The 26,976-nt window shown below is 45.8% G+C and overlaps 1 protein-coding gene and 1 pseudogene across 1 annotated transcript; both read left to right on the plus strand.

Moving 5' to 3' along the window:
* The first annotated feature begins 1,569 nt into the window (after positions 1-1,569).
* Positions 1,570-6,824, plus strand: LOC123191223 (oligopeptide transporter 4). Its single transcript, XM_044604041.1, has 6 exons — positions 1,570-2,103; positions 2,234-2,331; positions 4,446-5,024; positions 5,128-5,380; positions 5,480-5,662; positions 5,747-6,824. Exons 1-6 carry the CDS (start codon positions 1,609-1,611, stop codon positions 6,368-6,370), a joined length of 2,232 nt encoding a protein of 743 aa, XP_044459976.1. The 5' UTR covers positions 1,570-1,608; the 3' UTR covers positions 6,371-6,824.
* An 11,227-nt stretch (positions 6,825-18,051) lies between these two features.
* On the plus strand, positions 18,052-26,519 carry LOC123191224 (cytochrome P450 81Q32-like; annotated as a pseudogene).
* The last annotated feature ends 457 nt before the right edge of the window (positions 26,520-26,976 follow it).

The raw sequence follows: 26,976 nt of genomic DNA on the forward strand, positions 1-26,976 counted from the left end.
TAAAGATGAAGAAATATGCCGATGCAATAATGACTCACAATTTACATTTAAATTGCATTTTTTATAATATGAAAGAGTAAGCATACAATAGTGGAATTTTCATATTTTTTTCTAAGATGGAATGAATGAATGACATACAAGTTACCCTTAAAGAAGAAAGTAAATTTAACAAAAAAGTAAAAGGAAATAAAAATAGTGAAGTTTTCCTAAGAATTAATGACATTGCTATTACACTTTAGGAAGAAAGAAAATTAAAAAAATCACAAAAATTGCACACAATTTACACATATATTACAATTTTGTTGTAATATGCAAGAATAAGCATATAATAGTGAAATATTTTCAATATAGGAAATTTCCTAAGAAAGAATGAATTAGTGACACTTGAGGTACAATTCAATAAGAAATAAAATAAAACTAAAACTAAATGAAAAATACAATAATGAAGTTTTTCCAAGAAAGTATGAGTTAGAGGCCTTAACAATACCCATTAGGAAGAAAGAAAAAAAGGAAAAAAATAAATTCAAATAAAAAATAGAATAAATTAGTTACATTGTTATTACGCTTTAAGAAGAAAGGAAAAAATAAAAAAATAAATAAGAATTTTCAAAACAATTGCGCAGAAATTGCACTTTTTTATAATATGCAATAATAAGTATATAATAGTAGAATTTTTACAAAAAGAAAGTTTCCTAAGAAGGAATGAATTAGTGGCATTGGTATTACCATTAAAAAAATGAAACAAACCCTAAATCAAAAACAAAATAATGAAGTTTTGTAAGAAAAAATAAATTAGTGGTTTTGGTATTACCCTTCAGAAAAAATGAAATAACTTCTAAAACTAAATCCAAATAATGAAATTTTGTAAGTAAGAATGAATTAGTTGCATTGATATTACCCTTTAAGAAGAAAGAAATTATAAAATAATCGTATAATAAAAAAAGTTACACATAATATATACAAGAAATTGCGCTTTCCATAATATGCAAGAATATGCATATGGTAGTGGAATTTTCACAGAAAATACAATTATAATGAAACTGCACTATTTTAATAGTATGTAAGAAATAAGCACATAACACTGCATTTTTCAGAGAATTACAATCATAAGCACATTATAAATTACTTACGTGTATATATTTTGTATTCACCCAACATCCAAAATATACCCAAGAAAACCGAGAAAAAACAGAAGCAAAAATGCCCACAAACAGACTAATAAGAAAACACGTAACGGGCTTCAACCCAACAAGAAATCGACTGACCCAAAATCGAGGTCAATAAAAAACCGTCCAGCCCAATACAAGACAACACACACAACTGGAAGAAAAACAACTAGCCCGGATCTCGGAGCAGCAATCAACGGTTAAAAAATCAACTGACCAAAAAGTTAAAACTAGTCAACTTACATGCAGCTAAAGTGAAAAATAATACTCCCTACAACACCTTATAAAAGTGAACAGAGGGAGTAATACATGGATACCACTCTCCATTATGTCAGTATTCAGAGTGAACAAGATTCACGCATAAACATAGGACAGCAAGATTCAACGCCCATATATACACGAACACGCGCGCCAGACCTCTGCGGTACAGACTAGTCAGTCAATGGGTGACATGGCGGTGGATGAGCGCGGAAATGAGTCGGAGGAGGAGACGTCCCCGATCGAGGAGGTGCGGCTGACGGTTCCCCTTGGCGACGATCCCACGCTGCCGGTGTGGACGTTCCGGATGTGGAGCATCGGGCTCTTGTCCTGCGCGCTCATGAGCTTCCTCAACCAGTTCTTCTCCTACCGGACGGAGCCTCTCATCATCACCCAGATCACGGTGCAGGTGGCGTCGCTGCCCTTGGGCCACTTCCTGGCCCGCGTGCTGCCGCGCCGGAAGTTCCGGGCGCCGGCGATGCTCGGCGGCGGGGAGTGGAGCCTCAACCCGGGGCCCTTCAACATGAAGGAGCACGTGCTCATCTCCATCTTCGCCAATGCCGGCTACTCCTTCGGCGACGGCCATGCCTACGCCGTTGGGATCGTCAACATCATCCGCGCCTTCTACCGCCGCTCCATCTCCTTCCTCGCCGCCTGGCTCCTCATCACCACCACCCAGGTATACGTACTACTCTCATCCAGGGATGCGTCTCGCCTTGGCAAGATTCATCCTATCTCCTTAATTCCGGCTACTCTATCCGATTCTTACTTGTGTTGTGTGGCATCCAAAATAAATCAAATCGATCTAGGTGCTTGGGTACGGGTGGGCCGGGTTGATGCGCAAGTACGTGGTGGAGCCGGCGCACATGTGGTGGCCGGGTACGCTCGTCCAGGTCTCGCTCTTCCGGTGAGCACCATACTATACTCCTGTGTATTTCCCTTGGACTGGTTTGTTTCCTTGGTTGGCCTGGTACTAGATTGCCCTACTACGATTTCCCCGTTCCTTCAGTTCCAATGGTTTTTTTGGAGATCACACCAAATCGTATTTCTTCATGCATTTTTTCAGAAATGTATAGATCCCTTTGTTTATGTGCATTTATTTTTTGAATTTTGGTTAATGTCAAAACATGTTTTTCAAAAGTTTCAAATACCGGGCTGCCCGGAGCAAGATATCCACTCTCCTTTGGTATAGGGGTTATTATTATCGGCCGACTGATTGCGGTGCACGCATGGGTGGAAAGGTTGTACTCTCACTTAGGACATATTGATATTTCTACTTCAAATATTGTTTACTCTCACTTGTTGTTGATATTGATATATTTTTCCTACAAAAATTGTCCAATTTTAAAAAGTTTAAGTTAGGAGAATCCTAGAAATCCAAATATTATGGAACGGATGGAGCTAGTAGTAAAGATGACATGCCATCTAATTTTGGGATTTCTCGTTTTTTGGGGAATCATATGAACCAAAGAGGCCGTGAAGAAAAAGCCGCTCAGTGTCCAACTTTGATCTAACTAATCGGGTGATTACATGATAGATACGATGAATATACTACTCTCTCTATAAATTAAGTAAGACATTTTTGCCACTCAAATTAAAGTGTAAAAACATCTTATATTAGTGTACAGAGGTACTACGTCAGGCCCTACAGGTCACTTCACCTGTCAAGACAGTTTGGACTTCGGAACACATTTAGATTCCGTCAAATCCATCGAGACAAGACAGACGGTGACGTTTTGTATGCATTTGCATGTTTTCTCATCATCAACGATAGGCAGAGGAATCGCTCTTGCACTGCATCTGGATTCAGAAGTTGTGATGGAATTGGCGGTACGCGACAGGCATGATGTGAGTGCACGGCTGGTCGGCTGCGACGCCTTACTTGTACCACACAGTTTTGATGGAGAGGAAGAGGGAGACCGCCCGCGTTTGAATTTTGTTTGCAAATGGGTGGTTGAATTTCATGCTCCAGTAAAGACGCGGTCCTGGCGCTCTCACTGAAAGAGAGCCATTTTTATTTGTGGGACTGAAAGAGAGCCGTTAGTAAATAGTCAAGATGTTGATTTTCTTTTCTGTCTAAATTGTTGATGGCTATTACAGACTGAAACAAGCAAATACTGGAAATATCATATATGAGATACCCTTCTGTTCATGATAAACTGTTAGCTGGTCGTTGTACTAACTCCGTCTTTATTTGCTCAGTATGTTTGGTTTGTCTAAAGTAAAATTTTATGTACTTTCAACAAGTTTATAGAAAAATATATTAACATATACACCATCAAATATTTTCACATCATTGCATATATTTTCACATGATATCAATTTGATACTGTAAATGTTCATATTATTTTCTACAGACTTGGTCAAAGTTTATAAAGTTTGATTTCACTCAAAACTAATATGCAGAGTAAATAAAAACGGAGGGAGTACATTTTAGACAGCAGCGTCTCAGACGTTTGGTATTATCTTCCTGGGTTACCTTTTTTCTACTGCGACCTGGGTTACCTGTTGTCAATGCTGCGGAGCTTCTTAGCTCTGGACAGGTCTTTGGTAGTCTGATATCTATAGGTACCTTATTAGGATATACTACTTGGTTTTGTTTTTCAGTAAATTTGTAAGAACATAGTGGATTAGAATATATTTGGTTTTCCTTTTATGTAGTTTCGTAAGAACTTGGTGGTTTCTGATAATGAAAATCGGAGGAGCGTCCTCTTTATCAAAAAAGAAAAAGCTTTGATATCTGTCAAGAAAAACAGTAGACAATACAATTGAAGGACAGCAAGACACAAAACGACCTGTAAAAGTAAAACTACATTGAAAAACATATTGGTCGTCTTCTTCCTTCGCTTGCACGTCACGTACCTGATGACTTCCAGGCGCTAAACTGATGAATAATGATTGATGAATCAATTTGATTACATGGAAACCATTCGAATCCATAAATAAAATTGTGAAACTTCTTCTGTATTACTACCTAGCAGCGACACTAACGGCACCCTTGTATATGTATGTATGTACCAGGGCACTGCACGAGAAGGAGGAATCTCCCAAGGACTCATGGCAGATCTCCCGCTCCAAGTTCTTCCTGGTGGCGCTCATCTGCAGCTTCGCGTGGTATGTCGTCCCGGGCTACCTCTTCCCGACGCTGACCTCCATCTCATGGGTGTGCTGGGTCTTCTCAAAGTCTGTGACGGCGCAGCAGCTTGGATCGGGGTTGAAGGGACTGGGCCTTGGAGCTTTCACACTTGACTGGTCGGCCGTCTCCTCCTTCCTCTTCAGCCCGCTCATATCGCCATTCTTCGCCACTGCCAACATCTTCGTCGGCTATGTCTTCTTCCTTTATGTGCTTGTGCCCATGGCATATTGGGGAACGAACCTCTACAACGCCAAGACGTTCCCCATATTCTCCTCACACCTCTTCATGTCTAATGGATCAGCCTATCAAATCACTGATATTGTGAACCAGAAGTTCCAGATTGATACGGATGCGTACGCAAAGCTCGGAAGGATAAACCTCAGCACCTTTTTTGCACTCGCTTATGGGCTCAACTTTGCCACCATCGCCTCAACCATCACACACGTCGGAATCTTCTACGGAAAGTAAGGACTATTCTCAACTCTGTACGCCACGAATACATGTGGTTTCTCAGCTGAGAAATGCAAAATTCACATCTGCATGCAATGTGACACCAATGTTGTACAGAGAGATCTACCACCGGTTTCGAGCTTCACAGCAGGAGGAGCCTGACATCCACACAAAGCTGATGAGGAAGTACGACGACATACCAGCGTGGTGGTTCTATTCGCTCATGGTATTGTCGATGACAGTGTCCCTCATCCTCTGCACCGCACTCAAGGACCAGGTTCAGCTCCCATGGTGGGGCCTCCTGTTCGCCTGTGGCATGGCCTTCGTCTTCACACTCCCCATAAGCATCATAACTGCAACCACTAACCAGGCAAGAATATTTTAGGGTTTTAATGTTTCTCCATTTCTGCTGCTCTTTCATGATTTCTGCAAGAAAAGCTGACAAAAGCCTTTAAATTTTGATGGGCAGTCTCCTGGTCTGAATGTCATCACCGAATATGCCATGGGGCTAATAATGCCTGGATACCCCATCGCCAATGTCTGCTTCAAGGTGTACGGCTACATGAGCATGTTGCAGGCAGTTGCCTTCCTCTCAGATTTCAAGCTCGGACACTACATGAAGATACCTCCTAGATCAATGTTCATTGTTCAGGTAATTACACCACTAAATGTGCTCATGTTCCAAGCGAAGGAGTGATAAATAAGATTTACTGACATTCGTTCACTATTTATCCAGTTTGCGGGTACACTGGTGGCCGGGACTGTCAACCTCAGTGTGGCATGGTGGCTACTTGGCTCGGTCGAGAACATCTGTCAGGACCAATTGCTGTCACCAGACAGCCCATGGACATGCCCCGGCGACCGTGTCTTCTTCGATGCATCGGTTATCTGGGGCCTTGTTGGCCCGAAGCGCATTTTCGGGACACATGGTAACTATGAAGCTGTCAACTGGTTCTTCCTCATAGGCGCAGCAGGCCCTGTCATCGTGTACATCTTCCACAGGATATTCCCCAGCCAGAAGTGGATACTCATGATAAACCTGCCCGTGCTCATGGGCGCAACAGCCCAGATGCCAGCAGCGACCGCCGTGAACTACAACTCGTGGCTGCTCATAGGCACTATCTTCAACTTCTTTGTGTTCCGGTACCGGAAGACGTGGTGGCAGAGGTACAACTACATCCTCTCTGGTGCACTCGACGCAGGTGTCGCGTTCATGGCGGTGCTGCTGTACTTCACACTGACCATGGAGAACCGGACTGTCGACTGGTGGGGCACAGGCGGTGAGCACTGCCCTCTGGCCTCATGCCCCACTGCAAAAGGGGTAGACTTGGGCCCGGATAGTGTGTGCCCTGTGTTCTAAGCTAAATCTCGTTCATCCTCAAGGTACAGGTACCACTACAAGATTAGTCATGATCCATTCCAGTTGTGTTACCGTCATATTATGATCATAGATTTCTATTGTACTCTCCACCAAAAGAAATATCCATATGTGTAAACTGTAAAGGTTGTAGTCAGCCACACAAATTAAAGATAAAAGACAAAGACTATCTCAGCATGCAGCAATGGTGCGATAATCAGTTATTTAGGCAACACAAAATGCGTGCTAGTTCTGGAATCCTATAAACTTTGACACTTGTTGCAAAAACACCTTGTAGAGCAGTATTGTACATCTCAATTGAACTGGAGAGTAGTGACACAAAGAGCCTGTTCATCAACAACATTCAGTGATGGCAAAGTCAAAAGGTACAATTTGAAGTCATGCGGAGAATTTTTATTAGTTATGGTTCCGTAATATCTGTATGGTTTTGAGCTACCCGCGAGGTTAGGACTTGGCTACGTACTTCCTCTCCAAGGTGTTAAACGCACATATATGTCACGATGAGACATTCAGAGTTGGCGCACAGGAGGTACAAGAGATAGACTAGGTTGTTAGGAAGAGTCCTTATCTTGTAAACCTCTCTTATCTCTTTATCTCTTCCCCCCCCCCCCCCCCCCCCCCCCCCAAGTTGTAATCTTCTCCAACAAATTTGTATGCGCTATTGTCAGGGAGGTGCGCCCCTGCTGCCTATAACACGTAACGCGCCCCCTCATAACGAGGGTAAGACGCTTCTGCCAAGTCGCACATGGTAATCAGAGCTGCCTCTTCCTAAACCCTGGCTTTTTTCAAGCTCCAGCAAAGCTCGCTGCCATGTCTTCCTCCGCCACCTCCCACCCAAACCTTAGTGGTCAGGTCACGGAGAAGCTCTCCAGCACAAACTATGTGCTCTGGCGTACCCAGATCACGCCGCAACTGAGGGGAGCCGGTGTCTTCGGCTATGTCGACGGCACCGCACCAAATCCGGCTCGGCTTCTCGTCACCAAGGACAAGGACGGGAAGGAGAACTCCGAGCTCAATCCTCTCCACCCCATCTGGGTCAGAGAGGACCAGCAGGTGCTCGGCTATCTGCTCAACAACCTCACAAAAGAGCTGCTCGTCACGGTGACCACGATCACCACCATGCATGGCCTCTGGACGGCGCTGGTAGGTATGTTTTCATCGCAGTCCTTGAGCCGCGTCAACAACATCCGTATTGCCCTCATCAATGCGCAGAAGGGCAACCAGTCGGTTGCCACCTATTTCGCCTTCATGCGCGAGCTCGCCGACGAGCTCGCCGTGGCCGGCAAAGCAATCCAGGATGACGAGCTCATATCCTACATCCTTCACGGGCTGGACATGGACTACCAGCCCCTCGTCTCGGCCCTCGACGCCCGTGACACGCCTATCTCCCTCGACGAGCGCGTCGCTCAGTTCTAGAACTCCGCCGGTGGCTTCAAGTCGTCCGCGAACGCGGGCACCCGCGGCCGTGGTGGCTACTCGTCTCGTCACCATGGCCCTCCTCGTCCCAAGGGCAAGCAAGGCGGCTCCAGCAATTCCACCGGCTCCGGCTCCCGCAACAGCCGCCCAACTCCACCAACAACCGGGCCGCAGTGGTGCTCCTCGCAAGTCCCGTCCCGACGTCATGCGATGCCAGATGTGCGGGAAGCCCGGCCACTCCGCCAAGGACTGCTGGTACCGTTACGATAAAGATGGCGCCTCCTCTGAAGATGATGACAAGGTCGCTGCCGCCGCCGATGGGTCCTATGGCGTCGATACCAACTGGTATCTTAACAGCGGCGCCACCAACTATCTCACGGGCGAGCTCGAGAAGGTGACTCTCCGTGACAAATGCCACGGGAAGGACCAGATCCACACGGCAAGTGGTGCAGGTATAAGGATAAGTCATATAGGTCATTCGGTTATACGTACCCCTTCTCGTAAAATTCATCTTTGAAAAATTCTGCATGTTGCTAGTGCCAACAAAAATCTTCTCTCCGTTCATCGTATTACTATTGATAATCACATTTTCATTGAATTTCATCCTTTCTTCTTTTTGATCAAGGATCAGGTCACGAGGGAAGTACTCTACCGAGATAGATGTATTAGAGGGCTTTACCCGTTGATTCCGGAATTTAGAAGATCAAATAAACAAGCTTGTGGTGCTATCAAGCTTTCGTCCACACGATGGCACGATCGTTTAGGACATGCCTCTTTTTCCTTAGTTGAACGTTTGCTTAGGAAAATAAGCTCCCGTTTGTTGGTGAGCGCAAATTGAAACTATTTCTGATTCTTGCCAAAGAGCAAAATGTCATCAATTGCCTTATCCCATATCTACTAGTGTCTGTACTCAACCTTTGCAATTAATATTTTCTCATGTTTGGGGTCCTGCCCCTACTTCTGTTGGTAGACACACATACTATGTTAGCTTCATTGATGACTATGGCAAATTTTCTTGGATCTATCTCCTCAAGAAAAGATCCGATGTTTTTCAAGTGTTCAAAATTATTGCTGTCCAATCCGACTGGGGCGGGGGGGGGGGGAGTATGAGGAGTTAAATTCCTTTTTTTCAAACACTTGGCATATCTCACCATGTGTCATGCCCCCACGCTCGACAACAAAACGAATCCACCGAACGCAAGCATAGGCACATAGTTGAGGCTGGTCTAGCCCTCCTTGCAGGTGCTTCCATGCCCCTCAAGTTTTGGGACGAAGCATTCCTCACGGTTGTCCACATCATCAACATGCTCCCTAGTCGTGTCATCAACAATGAAACACCCACAGAACGGCTTCTTCATGTCAAACCAGATTACACATCGCTCCGTGTATTTGGTTGTGCCTGTTGGCCTAATCTTCGTCCATACAACTCTCGCAAACTTATATTTCGCTCAAAACAATGCGTTTTTCTTGGGTATAGCACTCAACATAAGGGAGTCGAGTGTCTTGACATTTCCACCGGTCGGGTCTACATATCCCGTGATGTAGTGTTCGATGAGACCAAATTCCCCTTTGTTGATCTCCACCCAAATGCCGGTGCTTTACTTCGAAAAGAAATCCTTCTTTTATCTCCTAATCTCACCGGCTTTGATCACGGGGAGTATAACTATAATGATCCTATAATGACGAACCCTCTCACCCCTTTGCATGAGTTGTGTCATGATGCAGGAGGCCATGCTGGAAAAAACGGATATGAAAACAATGAAGAAAACTGCCCGGCCGGGCCATATTTCATGTGCCAGGGCTTGGGGAGCAAATCCCTCTTGGGATCAGCGCCTGCAGGCGCGGCAGACCTGGCAACAGAATCTACTTTGGGATCCCTGCATGCAGACTGGTCCAGCCACGCTTCTCTGGATCCCGCGCCGTCTGCTGCTCCCACCGTGCCCGACCGCGCGCCCGCGAGCGATCCCACCCGTGCCACGCAGCAGTCAGTGGCTGGTGGCGACGCCATCCGTGCCCCGCACTCACCTGGGCCCGCGGGCAGGCGCTTCCCCGTCCAACCCGTCTGCTACAAGCGGCGCGACCTGCGTCAGCCGACCGGTGCGGGTCCCATGTCTGGCGCACGGTTGGAACCGTCTCAATCATTGCCGCATGATGAGCCTCGCCAGCCAGGATCCTTTGCGGCGCATGCGGCTTCTCCTCGCGTCGCTGCTACACCCACGGGCATAGAAGATCCGGCGCCTGAACGCGTTTCTCCCGAAACTGCTGCTGCTCCTACTCATGAATCTATCTCGGGATCGGCGCCTGCAGCTGACAAGGGATTTTCTGCGCCACAAGAGCAAGCTACGTCACGTCATACACAGCTCCAACAAGGGGTAATACAACCTGTAAATTATAAACAAGGGGTATTCAGGATTAAGAGAAAATTTGATGGAACCATTGATCGCTACAAAGCAAGACTTGTGGCAAAAGGTTTTAAACAATAGTATGGCATAGACTATGAGGATACTTTTAGTCCTGTTGTAAAAGCTGCCACCATCCGGCTTGTTTTATCCATTGCTGTTTCCAGGGGCTGAAGTCTCGGTCAGCTAGATGTACAAAACGCGTTTTTGCATGATGTTCTGGAAGAGGAAGTGTACATGAAACAACCTCCTGGGTTTGAAAACAAGAATGCACCTTCTCATGTGTGCAAACTTGACAAAGCATTATATGGACTGAAACAGGCTTCTAGAGCATGGTACTCATGTTTGAGTCATAAAATGCAAGCACTTGGGTTTATTCCTTCTAAGTCTGACACCTCCTTGTTCACTTACAACAAATCCAACACCCACATATTTGTTCTCGTATATGTTGATGATATTATTGTCACAAGTTCATCTAATGAGGCTATCACATGACTTTTGAAGGATCTTAGTGCAGAGTTTGCTCTCAAGGACCTTGGAGAATTGCATTATTTCCTAGGCATAAAAGTGAAGAGACATGAGGATGGACTTCATCTCTCTCAGGAAAAGTATGCAACAGATCTGGTAAAAAAGTCCGGTTTGCAAGGATGTAAGCCCTCACCTACTCCATTATCTAGTTCAGAAAAATTGTCTCTTACAGAAGGACAGCCTTTGAGTCAAGATGATAGTACAAGATACAGGAGTCTGGTAGGTGCACTTCAATATTTGACGCTTACAAGACCTGATATCTTGTTTGGTGTTAATAAAGTCTGCCAGTTTCTTCATGCACCCACCATAGTTCACTGGACTGCTGCAAAGCGCATAGTTAGATATGTTAAGAACACTCTTAATATTGATATGGATTTCAGCAAGTCATCGTCTACACTTTTGAGTGCTTTCTCAGATTCCGACTGGGTAGGATGCCTGGATGACAGGCGCTCAACTGATGGCTTTGCAGTGTTCTTCGGCCCTAACTTAATTTCATGGTGTGCTAAAAAACGGGCTACTGTCTCTCGATCCACTACAGAGGTAGAATACAAAGCATTAGCAAATGCTACAGCTGAGATCATATGGGTGCAATCCATGTTGAAGGAACTTGATGTAAAAAGCACTCAAGCTCCATGTTTGTGGTGTGATAACCTGGTTGCTACATATTTGTCTGCTAATCCAGTGTTTCATGATAGGACCAAACACATTGAAATTTATTTCCACTTTGTCAGAGAACGGGTGGCTTAGAAGAAACTTGATATTCCTTTTTGTGCATTCCAAGAATTAGATTGCAGATGGATTCACAAAACCTTTACCCACAAGAAGCTTTGAAGACTTCAAACATAATCTCAACTTGATGAAGTTGTGATTAAGGGAGGGTGTTAAACGCACATATATGTCATGATGAAACATTCAGAGTTGGCGCACAGGAGGTACAACAGATAGACTAGGTTGTTAGGAAGAGTCCTTCTTATCTTGTAAACCTCTCTTATCTCTTTATCTCTTCCTTCCCAACTTGTAATCTTCTCCAACAAACTTGTACGCACTATTGTACGGGAGGTGCGCCCCTGCTGTCGATAACACGTAACGCGCCCCCTCACAACAAGGGTAAGATGCTTCTGCCAAGTCACACACAAGGGAGGTGGACGAGATTGAGGAGGCTGAGAATGTGTCTTCGGCGTCGAGGAGGTCCTGGCTGTTGTGCAGCTACCTCTCCTCGGTGGCAAAGAGGGAGAGGGTGCAGCACTCCACCTTCTTAGCCAGTGGTGCCGCATGGCTCAGCGGCAACGCCAGCCAGTTTACCATCGGCTGATTTCGTGCCAGATCCTATACCATCGCCCAGATCTGGTCTTCGCCTTCCTCCACCACTTGGCATTGCCGACCAGCCCTGTTGTATCACACTGAAATGAGAGACGCTCTGGCGCGGCTGGAGGTCGGAGAGAGAGCTCCTATGTGACACCTTCTCGAAGGCCGGACCATTATGGCACACCATAGGGTCTGTGATACTATAGCGATTCGGTCTGTTTAATATAGCGACTCAGTCCATGATACTGTAGTGACTCGGTTCGTGATATTGCTCGTAACGACTAGGAAACTGACCTTAGTGCCCGTTCTTTAGCCCCCGGCTGCGTGCCAGGAGGATGAAATACCATTCAGGGAGGATCTTCATGCTGACAGGAATGAATTCTTCAAGAGAAGTCCACATTGCAATTCTGTAGTTGCCACTATGTTTAAGATTCAACCCTCAACTAACCACCAAGTTCATAAATCAATCCCCGCCCGGTTTTGACTCACGGAAACGGTTTTGATAGCTGAGCCACGTCAGGTTTGCACCATTCCATACATTTGGAATCTACCCAGAAAATTAAAGAGAAAAATAAAAGGACCACGCCCCATCCGTCTCTAACCAGAGCTCCTCCTTGACATTGGTGCCATCGGAGATAAGGTCACCGCCCCTGGAGATCAACGACGCTTCCCATTAGAACTGCGATTACCGCAGGAATGCCCAGCAATGGAGGACGCTAAAATGCCATCAGTGGCGGGTGAAGCTATCAGCAGGCCCCGCCATAGATCTCCCGCCACCGCTAGTAGGTCAGCCGTGGAGGCAGGGCAACCGCCACTAGTAACTAGTGTTGGGGAACGTAGTATTTCAAAAATTTCCTACGATCACGCAAGATCTATCTAGGAGAAGCATAGCAATGAGCGGGGAGAGTGTGTCCAGTACCCTCGTACACCAAAAGCGGAAGCATTTAGTAACGCGGTTGATGTAGTCGAACGTCTTCGCGATCCAACCGATCAAGTACCGAACGCACGACACCTCCGCGATCTGCACACGTTCAGCTCGGTGACGACCCTTGAACTCTTGATCCAGTTGAGGATGAGGGAGAGTTTTATCAGCACGACGGCGTGGTGATGGTGATGATGAAGTTACCGACACAGGGCTTTGCCTAAGCAGTACAACAATATGACCGAGGTGGAAAACTATGGAGGTGGGCACTGCACACGGCTAAAGATCAACTTGTGTGTCTATGGGGTGCCCCCCCCGGTATATAAAGGAGGGGAGGAGGAGGAGGGCCGGCCTCAAGGGGCGCACCCAAGGGGGGGTTTCCTACTCCTAGTAGGAGTAGGTTTCCCCCTTTCCTAGTCCAAGTAGGAGAAGAAGGAAGGGGAAGAAGGAGAGAAGGAAAGGGGGGCTGACCCCCAACCCAATTCGGATTGGGCTTGGGGGGCGCCTCCACCTGGCCGCCGCCTCCTCTCTTCCACTAGGGCCCATGAAGGCCCATTAACTCCCCGAGGGGTTCCGGTAACCCCCCGGTACTTCGGAAAATGCCCGAACCTATCCGAAACCTTTCCGGTGTCCAAACATAACCTTCCAATATATAAATCTTTATGTCTCGACCATTTCGAGACTCCTCGTCATGTCCATGATCTCATCCGGGACTCCGAACAACCTTCGGTACATCAAACCAGATAACTAATAATACAAATCGTCATCGAACGTTAAGCGTGCGGACCCTACGGGTTCGAGAAGTATGTAGACATGACCGAGACACATCTTCGGTCAATAAGAAATAGCGGAACTTGGATGCTCATATTGGTTCCTACATATTCTACGAAGATCTTTATCGGTCAAACGCATAACAACATACGTTGTTCCCTTTTTCATCGGTATGTTACTTGCCTGAGATTCGATCGTCGGTATCATCATACCTAGTTCAATCTCGTTACCGGCAAGTCTCTTTACTCGTTTCGTAATGCATCATCCCGTGAATAACTCATTAGTCACATTGCTTGCAAGGCTTACAGTGATGTGCATTACCGAGTGGGCCTAGAGATACCTCTTCGAAACACGGAATGACAAATCCTAATCTCGATCTATGCCAACTCAACAAACACCATTGGAGACACCTGTAGAGCATCTTTATAATCACTCAGTTACGTTGTGACATTTGATAGCACACTAAGTGTTCCTTCGGTATTCATGAGTTCCATAATCTCATAGTCATAGGAACATGTATAAGTCATGAAGAAAGCAATAGCAATAGACTAAACGATCATAGTGCTAAGCTAACGGATGGGTCTTGTCCATCACATCATTCTCTAATGATGTGATCCCGTTCATCAAATGAAAACACATGTCTATGGTTAGGAAACTTAACCATCTTTGATTAACGAACTAGTCAAGTAGAGGCATACTAGGGACATTCTGTTTGTCTATGTATTCACACATGTACTAAGTTTCCGATTAATACAATTCTAGCATGAATAATAAACATTTATCATGATATAAGGAAATATAAATAACAACTTTATTGTTACCTCTAGGGCATATTTCCTTCAACTAGGTCTCAAAATCGGTAAGTTCCGTCCAAAATGTGTGTAGTGGTCTTACTAACCCGAATGGAGGAAGTGACTTGCTATGTGGAGGCAAGCACTTCAAATTCATTGGAACTTGGAATGACAGCCAAGGTTGGCGAGTTTTGATATCTATGAGAAGTTTATTTTATTTTATTTGGTAACATCAGCCAATAATGCATACAAACATGAGGAAGTAGTATACTGCAAGAATATATAGTACTCACCCAAGACATGGTATCTTCCATGCTCTTGAGAATCTATCTATCTATCTATTACATTATACTCCCTCCATTTTATATTATTTGTCTTAATTAGATTTGTCTGGATATGGATGCATGTAAACACGTCTTAGTGTTAGATACATTTATATGGATCGGACAGAGTATTATATACTAAAAGTAAAATGCGGTGGTAGGAATAAGAGTAATAGGCAATAATCTATCTTTTCTATTAGAGTAAATTCCACTTTTTACCCCCATATTTCACATGTGACAACTTTTATGTATCTTTTCAATTTATACCCTATTGATGCACTGTACCACATTTTACCCCCGCCGAATTCCCCCCCAATTAATTTGGAAAAGTCTTAGTTTCAACCGACTGATATCTCTTTTTCCTTAAGCCGTGTCGTTGGCCTGACACGTGTCCTGTGGACCGAAGCGCTGCTTCCGCCCTCGTCCTTATCCCCTCCCTTGTGATCGCACGTGATCCGTCTTCTTCCCCAGCGCGGCGACTCTCTCCTCTCTCTCACCCCCTCCCCCGACGGGCTCAGCCACTCCTCCTACTGCAACTCCCTGGGAGCATCTACCTCCTTTTCCCTTTCCTCCCAACATCTTTCGGTCCTCCCTCATCCGGGACGCTTCCTACTCTTGGTCTTCAACGTTGGCCATGAGCTGCTGCCAGCTCTCCTCTGGCGTAGCTGCTGTGATCTCTCCCGGACGCAGCCGCTGCAAGGTCTGGGCAGTGCGGGGCAGCTTGGCCATGCTCGGTGATGCATAGCTGAAGGCTGGTGGGTGCCTACTACGAGCGGGGGTGCAAGGTCGGGTGCTCACGGCGCTGCATCGAGGTCACCGTCGTTCACTTCGAGCGGTGCGGAGGGTGGGCCGTGGGAAATGCCTCTACTGCGAACCCACCAGCAACGTGCCTTGCTCCATCAATCATTGGCGTACTCAGTGCTGCGACACACCACCCATTGGCGGCTGCCGGTGCTGCAACAAAGCATCGCCAGCAGCCGCCGGAGCATCACCAATGCGGCAATGAAGCTTCGTCGGGCTGGCGAAACCTCATGGGGTGCTGCAATGGAGCATCGCCGGTGCTGTGTTGGAGCACTGCCAGGCCGCGGGAGCATCGCCCGTGCTGCGACAAAGAATCATCGTTGTTGTGTTGGAGCATTGCCGGGCTGCCGGAGCATCGTCCGTGCTACAACAAAGCATCTTGGAGCATTGCCGTCCCGCCAGAGCATCGTCGGTGCTGCAAGAAGCATCACCCGTGTTGTGTTGGATCATTGCCGGCCCGCCGGAACATCATCGGTGCTGCAACGAAGCATCACCGGTGTTGTGTTGGATCATTGCCGGCCCGCCGGAGCATTGTCGGTGTCGCAACGAAGCCTCACCGATGTTGCGTTGGAACATTGCCGGCCCGCTGGAGCATCATCGGTGCTGCAACGAAGCCTCACCGATGTTGTGTTGGAAAATTGCCGGCCCGCCGGAGCATCGTCGGTGCTGCAACGAAGCATCACCCGTGTTGTGTTCGATCATTGTCGGCCCTCCGTAGCATCATCGGTGCTGCAATGAAGCATCACCCGTGTTGTGTTGGATCATTGCCGGCCCGCCGGAACATCATCGGTGCTGCAATGAAGCGTCACCGGTTTTGTGTTGGGTCATTGCCAGCCCACCGGAGCATCGTCGGTGCTGCAACGAAGCCTCACCGATGTTGTGTTGGAACATTGCCGACCCGCCAGAGCATCGCCGGTGCTGCAATGAAGCATCACCCATGTTGTGTTCGATCATTGTCGGCCCTCCGGAGCATCGTCGGTACTGCAGCGAAGCATCACCGGTATTGTGTTGGATCATTGCCGGGCCGCGAGAGCATCGTCGGTGCTGTAACGAAGAATCACCAGTGTTGTGCTAGAGCATTGCCGGGCCGCCGGAGCATCGCCGGTGCTGACGAAGAATCACCGGTGTTGCGCTGGAGCATTGTCAGGCCACCGGAGCATCGCCGGTGCTGCAACGAAGCATGATTGGTGTTGTGTTGGAGCTTTGCCGGGCCGCTGGAGCATCGTCGGTGCTGCAATGAAGCATCACCGGTGTTGTATTGAAGCATTGCTGAGTCGCGCGGAGCGTCCGCCTATGTAAGGGATGGTCGCAGCGGCGTCGTTGCTGCAACCCGGCGATGCAGCCGTGGCCGTGCATGGCAAGCTCGTCCGCGTTTTGCTCTGAGATGATCAATGACGGGGCTGCTGCAACCTAGGAAACACGGATTTTTAGTTAGTATTTGTAGTGATGGCTGGCTGGAGTCGCTGTGCGAGAGAAATAGGCATATTGGGACGGAAGTGATATTATGGTTCAGCCTCCAGAGATCAAGCGGCCCAAACAACGCAAATCAACGGCTGTCGAGGCGGTTTAAAAATCCCTACCATCAGCCGGTTTACGGGTAGCAGTGGCCATTAATTTTGTGGTGACTTGGGGTGCCACGTAGGTTAATTTTGGAGGTTTTCTCCGCAGGTTGGTGTCTGGTTTATTTACCTATACGGTTTTTTTTTCTGGTACAGACGAGTGGGTCCTACCTGTCGGGCTGAGAGAAAGAAATCAAAAAATATATGGCTGCGCCAGGGATAGGCCTCATGAAAGCATATGTCTTCATTAATATCGGTCATGTAGTGTTAACTGCCAAATATTATTGTCAGTTATTAATAGCGATCGTGTAGTGCCAACAACCAAATTTCATGGTAACTTCATTCATAGTGGTCTTGTAGTGCAAACAACCAAATTTTATTGTCAATTCCTATATATACTCCATTCCAGAATATAAGGTGTACTGATTTTCGTGCAAATCAAACTTGTGTATGTTTGACCAATATTATAAAATATAATATCAACATCTAGAATACAAAATGAATAATACATGAGACTTTTCATGATGTACCTAATGATACAAATTTGTTACTGTACATGTTGATATTTTTTTCTAAAAATTAGGTCAAACCTGCACATGTTTGACTTTTGAAAAAACTAATACACCATATATTTTGGAATGCAGGGAGGAATAGCGATCGCGTCGTGCCCACAACCAAATCTTATCAGCACGTTTGTTTCTGATGTATCCATTATTCGAGTTCAATAAAAGTGCACCACAAGTTCAAAAGGAAAAATTGTGGCCCTGAAGAAACAAAAACCAAATCTTATCCATTGGGAGCACTTACAGTGGCCACAAAATCTTTTAACTTTTCTATCTGAACTAGGGAGAATCGGAATAACCATCATACAGTATATAGTTTTTGACAACCAAATCTTCTTGCAATCTCAAAAGAGTTAACAATTCACTCTCAATGGATAAGGTGTACATTGGCATCCTCTCATGCGCCTTGGTCTTCCTGCTCCACTATCTCCTTGGCAAGAAGAAGAAGAAGAAGAAGAAGAAGAAGCACAACGGCAATCTGCCGAGCCCTCGGGCCATCCCGTTTCTGGGCCACCTCCATCTCGTGAAGCAGCCAATCCACGCGGCGCTATGCCGCCTGGTAGAGCGCCACGGACCCGTGTTCTCGCTTCGCCTAGGCTCTCGCAGAACCGTCGTGGTGTCCTCGGCGGCAAGCGCCAGGGAGTGCTTCACCGAGCACGATGTGGCCTTGGCCGACCGTCCTAGGATCCCCTCGTGGCGGTTCGTGTCCATGGACTTCTCGATGCTTGCCGCGACCAGCTACGGCCCGCACTGGCGAACCCTCCGCCGCGTGGCGGCGTGCATCTGCTCTCCACGCAGCGGGTGAGCTCCATGTCAGGCCTCATCGCTGGTGAGGTGCTTGCCATGGTGCGGCGCCTGTACAGATCGGCGACGGCGTCCCCGCGTGTCCAGCTGAGGCGGAGGCTCTTCGAGCTCTCCCTCAGCGTGCTCATCATGGAGACCATCGTGCACACCAAGGCAACCCATTCCGAGTCGGAGGACACGGACACATGTCCGTGGAGGCCCAGGAGTACAGGAAGGTGCTGGACGAGATCAACCCGCATGTGGGCATGGCCAGCCTGTACTCGGATCACCTGCCAGTAATGCGGTGGCTCGACGTGTTCGGCAACAAGAACAAGGTCGTCGCTGCTCTGAGTAAAAGGGACGCGTTCCTGCAGCAGCTCATCGACGCGGAGCGGCGGAAGCTGGACGACGGCGGCATCGGCCCTTCTAGTGAAGTCGAGGGAAAAAGCATGATCTCCGTCATGTTCACTCTGCAGAAGGAAGAGCCACAAGTCTATACCGATACAATGATCAGCGGCGTGTGCGCGGTACGTGACCTCTTCCATTTTACTATTACGTACACTCTCACAATATAAATTTAGAATACAATAAAAAAAGGTAATTTTGCATTCGACACGACACGAAACGACAAGTGTAACAATCTAAATGTGCTAGCCGTAGAATAGCAATATGCAAGAATTACTTGGATACCTTAGTAGTACGATACATATAAATGAGAAGAGATATGCTAGCTAGAATTAATTGGCAGGGGATACATACCATCGGACTACCAAAGTGATGGCATGCTCTACTAGTTCATCATAAAACTAAAGTAGGATGTTGGAGTAACTTCAGAATGTGGACCGACTGAAAAATTGATTAAAGGTGTGCACGAGTGAAGACAAAGTGCGCATAAAAAACTAGTGTCCCTATTAGGGAAAACCCTAATAGTAGCCGAGGGTAATGTTCTAGCAGCAGCGGTCCCACACTACTGCTAGCACGCTACAATTAACTTCTAACAGTAGCGTGGGGTCCTACCTCGTGCTGCTACTGCTGGTAGTAGTAGCGCTGGTCCACAGTGCGCTACTGCTAATTACCTGCAGCGCGGGCCCAGAGCCAGAGCTACTATTTCTGGTAGTAGCGGCAGCGTTGTGCCCCAGGCTACTGCCATGCTCTTACCTTGTGTTACTACTATTTTTTTCTCTTTTTTTCCTTCTGGCTACACATGCACAATATTTATACAGTACACATACACATACAATGAAACTATATGAGGCAATAATCATCAAAATGCTCCAACATAGTCACATCATCATCATCATAATAATGATCCAACATACACATAGACATGTTTCAACATAACACATGTTCATCATCATCATCATAGTGCTCAAACATATACACATTTTCATCATCTATCTAAACTAAGACATGATCACATACAAGAGAAGAGCCATCACAAAGAGCAAGAAAGGGATTACGAAGTAGTTCTTACGCCGGTTCTGATTCCTCCCCGTCGCTATTGTGAACCTCAAGTAAAAAGTTCCGGCTTCGCTTCTAGTTTGAGACCCTTTGTGGCTGCTGCCGGGGAAGCGATTCACCTGGGCCTGATCACTCTGGCAACTCGTTGTACACTCCCTGAACCCTCCCTATGTACACGGCATATGCCACTTTTTCGCCATCGTTCTATATCAAAAATCATTGATAATATGCAACATAATATACTTAAGGAACACGTAGAGAAAGAGTTAGCAAATAGAAGCAACATATAGTAAACATAATTAATGAAATTCATTGTACCCAAACTAATAACTAGAGCGCGACACCGTTTACATAACAAAGTTATGTCATGCAGAAATTCAAAGTTTCGTCCTAGAGAAAGTATTAACTAAACAGACACATTGTAGGGCTACGCGAGTTTGTAACGTCAGGCCGCGATATTGGGCCGCTGTAAAACATCTCATTCTCTTCGAGCATGTCTCTCATGATGATCACAACAATTTCCTGTTGGATCCGATAGAACTCATTTCGGAGTTGATGATCCGGTACGGCTCCTAAGCCTTCGGCCCATTTGCGGATACGGGCATCGGATGAAGATGTCATGCAACGTGTTTGCCGATCCCTTCTGTACTCCAGCATGTGATGGATGACCATCCTTGATACTAGTTGTCGGTTGCTCGACGCAGTAGAAGTCAGTCTAATGACCGAAACACAGCACGTCGTTCCTTTGTTTTTGACCTTGATGTGGGCACCCTGTGTGCCGGAGCTCGGGATAGCACTTTCCATAACACTCTTTATGTGTGTGTAATCTTTCTCCTGTATGTTCTCCGACGAGTCTAAATACAGAGCGTGGGAGACTTGTAGGAAAAGAATAATGAGGACGGCTAGCCCTTCGCTGCACAAAATAAGTACACCTCAAATTAGTCTCCAACGTGCAAATGAATTATTGAAATGTATGAAAGGATGTATGTTTTATAGTGGCTATCCGTGGATGACTTACATGGGATGATAAGGCAGGAAAAGCGTTTCCTTGTCCTTATTGGTGACAATGAAGTCTGCGATGTAGTTCCTCGCATATTCATGGTTCACTAGATTGTTTACCAAGACAGCTTCATGCATGTAGTACGAGTCTGCGATCATGATTTGAGAGATTTGCTGTTTTCTGATGATGTAGTTCATATGCAGCATAAAGGAAGATGAACGTAAAATCGAGCCACCTCATGTGAAACATCTCGAAGATGTAATCAATTCGCAGAAATAATAGGTCCACGGGCATTTCTGGACGTACAACCTGCCACTCAGCACAGCAACCGCGTAAAGCAGGTATCCTGGAGCCTCCGAGGCGAGAAGGCTTTTCTCTGTCGACAGCACACCGTCATGCAGTCTCCTGAGAACCCCTGTTATGGCGTCTAGCACTTTCGCCGGTAGGATCGGCTGGCCTGCAACATGGAGTAACGGCGCATCTCTGATCAGTACACTGTCTACAACCCGGGTCTGTGGAGGCAGTTAGCTGTTAGAAGCAGCTTTTGCAGCAGTAGAGCCTTTCTTCGGCGGTCTCTTCCTCTTCTTCTTCTTGCATTCAGGTACTGCGTCTATCAGACCCTGCCTGGCCACCGCCCCCAGTGTTGCCGGACTCAGCACTGCACGACCCCTCGGCTAGTTGGGTTAATGCGGAATCTGGAGGCGTGTCTTGTGAAGATTGCATCAACAAAGACTTCTTGCACTCAACCCGAGGACGTTCCGGCTCTGGTACATCATGCATCTTATCTTCACGCTCATATCCTGAGTCATATGGCTGACTCATCATTCCTCCATCGTCAAAGCCAGTACTGAGCCACCGGAGAGGGTCATCCTCCTCCATGTCATCATCCATATCTTCTTCTATGGGGGCAACGTGATCAGTCACCGGAACAATTTGGACCCCCTTCCTTGCGTCGTCCGCTCTCACCCAGCATGACAAACGGTGGTAATTGCGTAGGCGGGGTGGTGGTCATACCTTGCTGAAGTGTTGCTGTTGGTGTGCTCCTGGCCGCGTCCACACAAAGAAGATTCTTCGGCCACAGCAACATCCAATTCTTGCATTGGCCAAGTTGTGACGGGGTCTCGTCATCCTCTTCCCCGGTTCGTATGGGAGGAGCCAAATTCTCATAGCCCTCTGTCACACTCACCATGGAAACCCTTAAGGCATCACCGGGCATCTGCCCGCCGTGGAACAAGCGATCCTTGGGCTTCATTATCATATTCTTTCTCACATCCAGCAACTGGCCCTTGATGTGGTAGAGTAGGGTGCACGATTGCCGTCGGCCTGTGAAGACATGTGTGCGGCACCAGAGATCTGAAAGGCAACGGAAATGAAGATTATATATGTTGATGCGGGCGCGGTGCGTAATTACTGTGAGGACGTCAAGGTTAGGTAATGTCGATGCTCCGTCAAGCATGCCAGAGACGAGGATGGGCTGCTATGAGTAGCGGTGGCGAGTGCTGGTGCGGGAACAGGTGCGGGTGCTGGGAGGAGCCAAATTCTTTCACCCAGTTGACAACAACTGGAATCAAGGAAGTAAACGCAGCTGCCATATCACTTATGCAGGCAGCTACCACTTCCCAGACTGCCTCAGCTTTGGTATCAGCTATGGCTTTCTCGACCGCTTGCGCCATCCTCTCCTTGATAGACACTTGGCTCAACTTCCTTCTCTGCCTTTTTTTCACCGTGTCCTTGTGGTAGTAGTACGTCCGTGTGGCGCCGGAGCACATGTCCATACTGTGGCCGCTGGTTCACCGGGTTTCCTTGCATTATGTTAATGGCCCAGTTGAAACGAGTGTCCCATTTGTATTTTGTCGACGACTAAGACGACGAGTTGCTTTCTAACGTGGCTAGGTATATCAGCTTTTGCCTCAGCTACCGCTTTCTAACTAGTCGCTTTTCGCGCTACTACTATTTAATAGTAGCATGGGCCACTTACCCCGTGCCACTGGGTCTACCTATAGGGTTTTTCCTAGTAGTGTGTTGATCTATGGGGTCAGTTTAGATCCTGCCAGGAGTAACGATCAGTAACCGACGGGTGTGTCCGGGGCATTGTAGATATCCACTGACGACCTTTGCCCTTGCCCTTGTCCTCTTTGTCGGCTTTGGCCCATCGCTGAAAATTTCCTGATGCCGCCTCCTGGAGGAGTCGGGGTTGGCAGTAGTTCCTGCTGAAATTGACGACTGCATGAAGCCTCCGCAAAATGCTAGCTTTAGATGAATCCAATAGTATATTCCTGTGCAAGAGATGTGTGAGATTTGTGTGAGATTAGCTGAATAATATGCGCACAGATCAATTCCATTGTACTACATATGTGCGCCATACACCGTAGAAAAGAAGCAAAGCAACAATTACAAGGGTAAATGTTTGGAAGAATTAGAACCAGCCTACAACTTAATCACCCAACAAAAGTTACGATTTTTTCCATTCATAACATGCTATCTAGAAACGGAAAGAAAATGTTAATGGAACTTGCCTCGGATAATCGACGTGCACAACTGGAATAAGCTAGTTTGCGAAGTGCCTGGCCCTTTGCCGAGTGCCTTTTATTGGGCGCTCCACAAAGGACTTGTATGCCAAGCATCCAGTAGAATACACTCGGCAAAGAAACTACACTCATCAGAAAAAACACTCGACAAAGATGGGAAAGACAATCAGGAAAAGAACCACAGTAGGCGAAGGTGGTGGACACGTGTCCGCATTCTCGTTGCCAAGCACCTACACAGAAAAGGTTTGACCTTTTTATCTCCATTTTTCGCCTGCTCATTTTCCGTAGCATTGTTCATGATAATTTTCCCATATTTGGCACAAAGGTATATCTTGCCATGCCAAATGTTGTTTTAACTTTTCGTCACCAAAAAAAGCTTTCCATTTCTAAATGCCAAAATGGTTTTTCTGTATATCTTCAATTTTTCACACAAAGTAGACCATATTGGGTGGACAATTCCCAATTTTTTTGATTTTTCTAGGCTTCTAGCTACGTTCGCACATTTGAATGAATTTCAGCCAATTTCCCGAAAGTGAATCAAATTTGAACTACAACTATGTTATAGTTTGATACTAAAAATTCCCAAAAATCATTTTAAGGACCCAAGTAGGATTCTATGCAATAGCCACAGAGTATGTTAAAATATTCCATCCTTGCTATGAATAGAAGTGTCGGACCTTTTGACCCCATTTTGATATAAATCAAAGAAAATGAACAAAATATAAAAGATGTAATTCTTCTGCATTGTGTTCTCTTACGTGTACTAATTGGCATTGAATTTTTCTAGAATTTAGAATATTGTCAACTTTAAAAAGTCCTTCATAAAAAGCCGATCATGTATGAACATTCATGTCTTTTAAGCCAAATGACCAAGGTTATGTTACTTTCCGTGGCATGGTTCATGATAATTTGCACATATTTGACAAAGCGGTGCATCTTACAATGCCAAAACATATTTCCAAAAAGGAGTTTCTAACATTTAGTTACAAAAAAATCTTTCCCGTTTTCTAAGGACAATTCCCAAATGCTTTGAAATTTTTAGATTTCTAGTTAATTTCACACATGTAGACTAATTTTGGTCAATTTCTTGAAAGTAATTCAAATTTGAAGTACAAGCGTGTTATAATTTTGTCAAAAAATCCCAAAATAATTCCAAAGTACCCATATCGGATTCTATGCAATATCCATGGAGGACGTTGAACGATTTTCAGATTTTTTTCCTACGAATACATGTCCCGATATTTGACCCCATTTTGCCGAAAATTTAAAAAATAAGAAAATATTTTAAAAAATGCAATCCTTTACCTTGGAGTCCTTTAATATGTACTAGTTGCTAGTAAACTGACAAACTTAATTTTCTATCTTTTTCAGAAATATTTCATGAGATGACCTATCATTTATGAACATTCATGGCACCACACCAAATGACCAAGGTCATGGACATTTCCATGGCCAGGTTCATGATAATTTTCCATATTTGGCAAAGAGGTGCATCTTGCAGTACGAAAAAGAGTTTATAACTTTTTGTTACAAACGTTTTTTTATTTTCTAAGTGCCAAAATGCAATATTTTGTGAAGCAAGTGCAAATTAGCACCACTTCATACAAAGTAAACCATATTGGTTTGAAAAATCTAAATATTTTTAAGTTTCCACCTATCTAGATATTTTCGCATATTTGAATGAATTTCAGCCGGTTTCCTGGAAGTATTTCTTGAACTACAAGTATATTGATGTTTACCCCTAAACATTCCCAAAAATAATATTAAGTTACCCAATTATGACTCCACGCAATATCTACGGAGGGTGTTGAAAGATTTGGGTCCTTGCTTTGAATAGCTGTGCCATCCATTTTGACCACATTTAAAAATGAAGAAAATGCTAAAATGCAATCCTTTGCCTAGTGTCCACTTACATGTTCTCAATTCCAAGAAAAAATGATAAAATTAAATTTTGTCAAGTTCTAAAAAACATTCTTCATAAAATAGCCTATCATGTATGAACATTCATGACTTGCAAGTCAAATGACTCAGGTCATTCCCATTTCCATGGCATAGTTCATGATAATTTGCCCAGATTTTGCGCATAGGTGCATCTTGTCATGATAGAGCACCCGACAGAAGGCACTCGACAAAGGGCAGATACTCGGCAAACTCGAGTAATATAGAGATATGTTTCTGAACTTCCTATTGATGTCACATTGATAACAACATCGCTTGGGATGTTTAAAGGATAGAAGTACTCATCGACACTACTGCTTATATTACAAATCACAAACAACAAAATTATGCTAACACCTTTTTTCTTATCTGCAGAGTTTATTTAGTGCGGGAACGGAGCTCACCTTAGCTGTGATAGAATGGGCTATGTCGCTCCTACTAAATCACCCGGCAGACCTGAAGAAGGCGCAGGACGAGATCGACAGGTCTATGGGGTTCTCCCGTCTGGTTGCTGCTGAGGACCTGCCCCACCTCAGCTACCTCAAGTGTATCATTAGTGAGACTCTTCGCCTTTACCCCGTCGCCCCACTACTGTTGCCGCATCAGTCGTCAACGAACTGTAAGATCGGTGGCTATGAAATTCCCAGTGGGACCATGATGCTCGTTAATGTGTATGCCATCCATAGAGACCCGGCCATGTGGGAGCACCCGATCAAGTTCAGGTCGGAGAGGTTTGAGGATGGCAAGGCTGAAGGGTTATTCATGATACCCTTCGGAATGGGGAGGCGAAAGTGTCCCGGCAAGGCAATGGTTTTACGGACGATAGGGTTGGTTCTTGGGGCACTTCTACAATGCTTCGACTGGGACCAGGTGGGCGCTGTGGAGGTAGACATGACAGAAGGAGCAGAAGAATTTGTTATGCCCAAGGCCGTTCCATTTGAGTCTTTGTGCAAGCCGCGCATAGCTATGTCCGATGTGCTTAAGATGCTCTAATGAACTTTGTTTGGCATATATCTTTATTCTAAGAGGTACACATCTTCATATCTATATATTTGCTAATTGGAGACTCCCTAGGATTCTCCATGTTAATCTTATTGTCTTAAAAGTTGATCGTCTGATTTGATTGTTCAACGAGATTTTGTACTACAAATAGTACGAAAAACAGAATTGTTATCTCTTAATCTCTTCTAATAAGCAGAGGAGAAGCCTGAGAACTTTCATGGAGTAAGGAGTGCCCATGACCTACCGTCATCACTTGATGATTAAAAAATGAGTACTGATGAGCAAATGGCCAGTTGGTTAATTAGCCAGATACATAGGTAGCTAGCCCAACCTTCCTATGTGTACGTAGGGTGCATTTTGCATGGCCCATGCGTGATGTATATGGATAGACGAAATTGCTTCACTTATGGACAGCATTCATGGCAACTTCCCTACGGACTGAGGTGGCAGCAGCTAATTCATCCCACCCCCTGAATTCGTGGGGTGGTGCCCCGTTCC

Source organism: Triticum aestivum, chromosome 2A, assembly GCF_018294505.1.
Source record: "Triticum aestivum cultivar Chinese Spring chromosome 2A, IWGSC CS RefSeq v2.1, whole genome shotgun sequence".
Lineage (NCBI taxonomy): Eukaryota > Viridiplantae > Streptophyta > Magnoliopsida > Poales > Poaceae > Triticum > Triticum aestivum.

Excerpts from the sequence above, each read along its gene's own strand:
- LOC123191223 (XM_044604041.1), top strand. The coding sequence starts at position 1,609 with ATGGGTGACATGGCGGTGGATGAGCGCGGAAATGAGTCGGAGGAGGAG. Across the intron at positions 2,332-4,445 it reads GTCCAGGTCTCGCTCTTCCG|GGCACTGCACGAGAAGGAGG; the intron begins GTGAGCACCATA and ends TGTATGTACCAG. Across the intron at positions 5,381-5,479 it reads TAACTGCAACCACTAACCAG|TCTCCTGGTCTGAATGTCAT; the intron begins GCAAGAATATTT and ends TTTGATGGGCAG.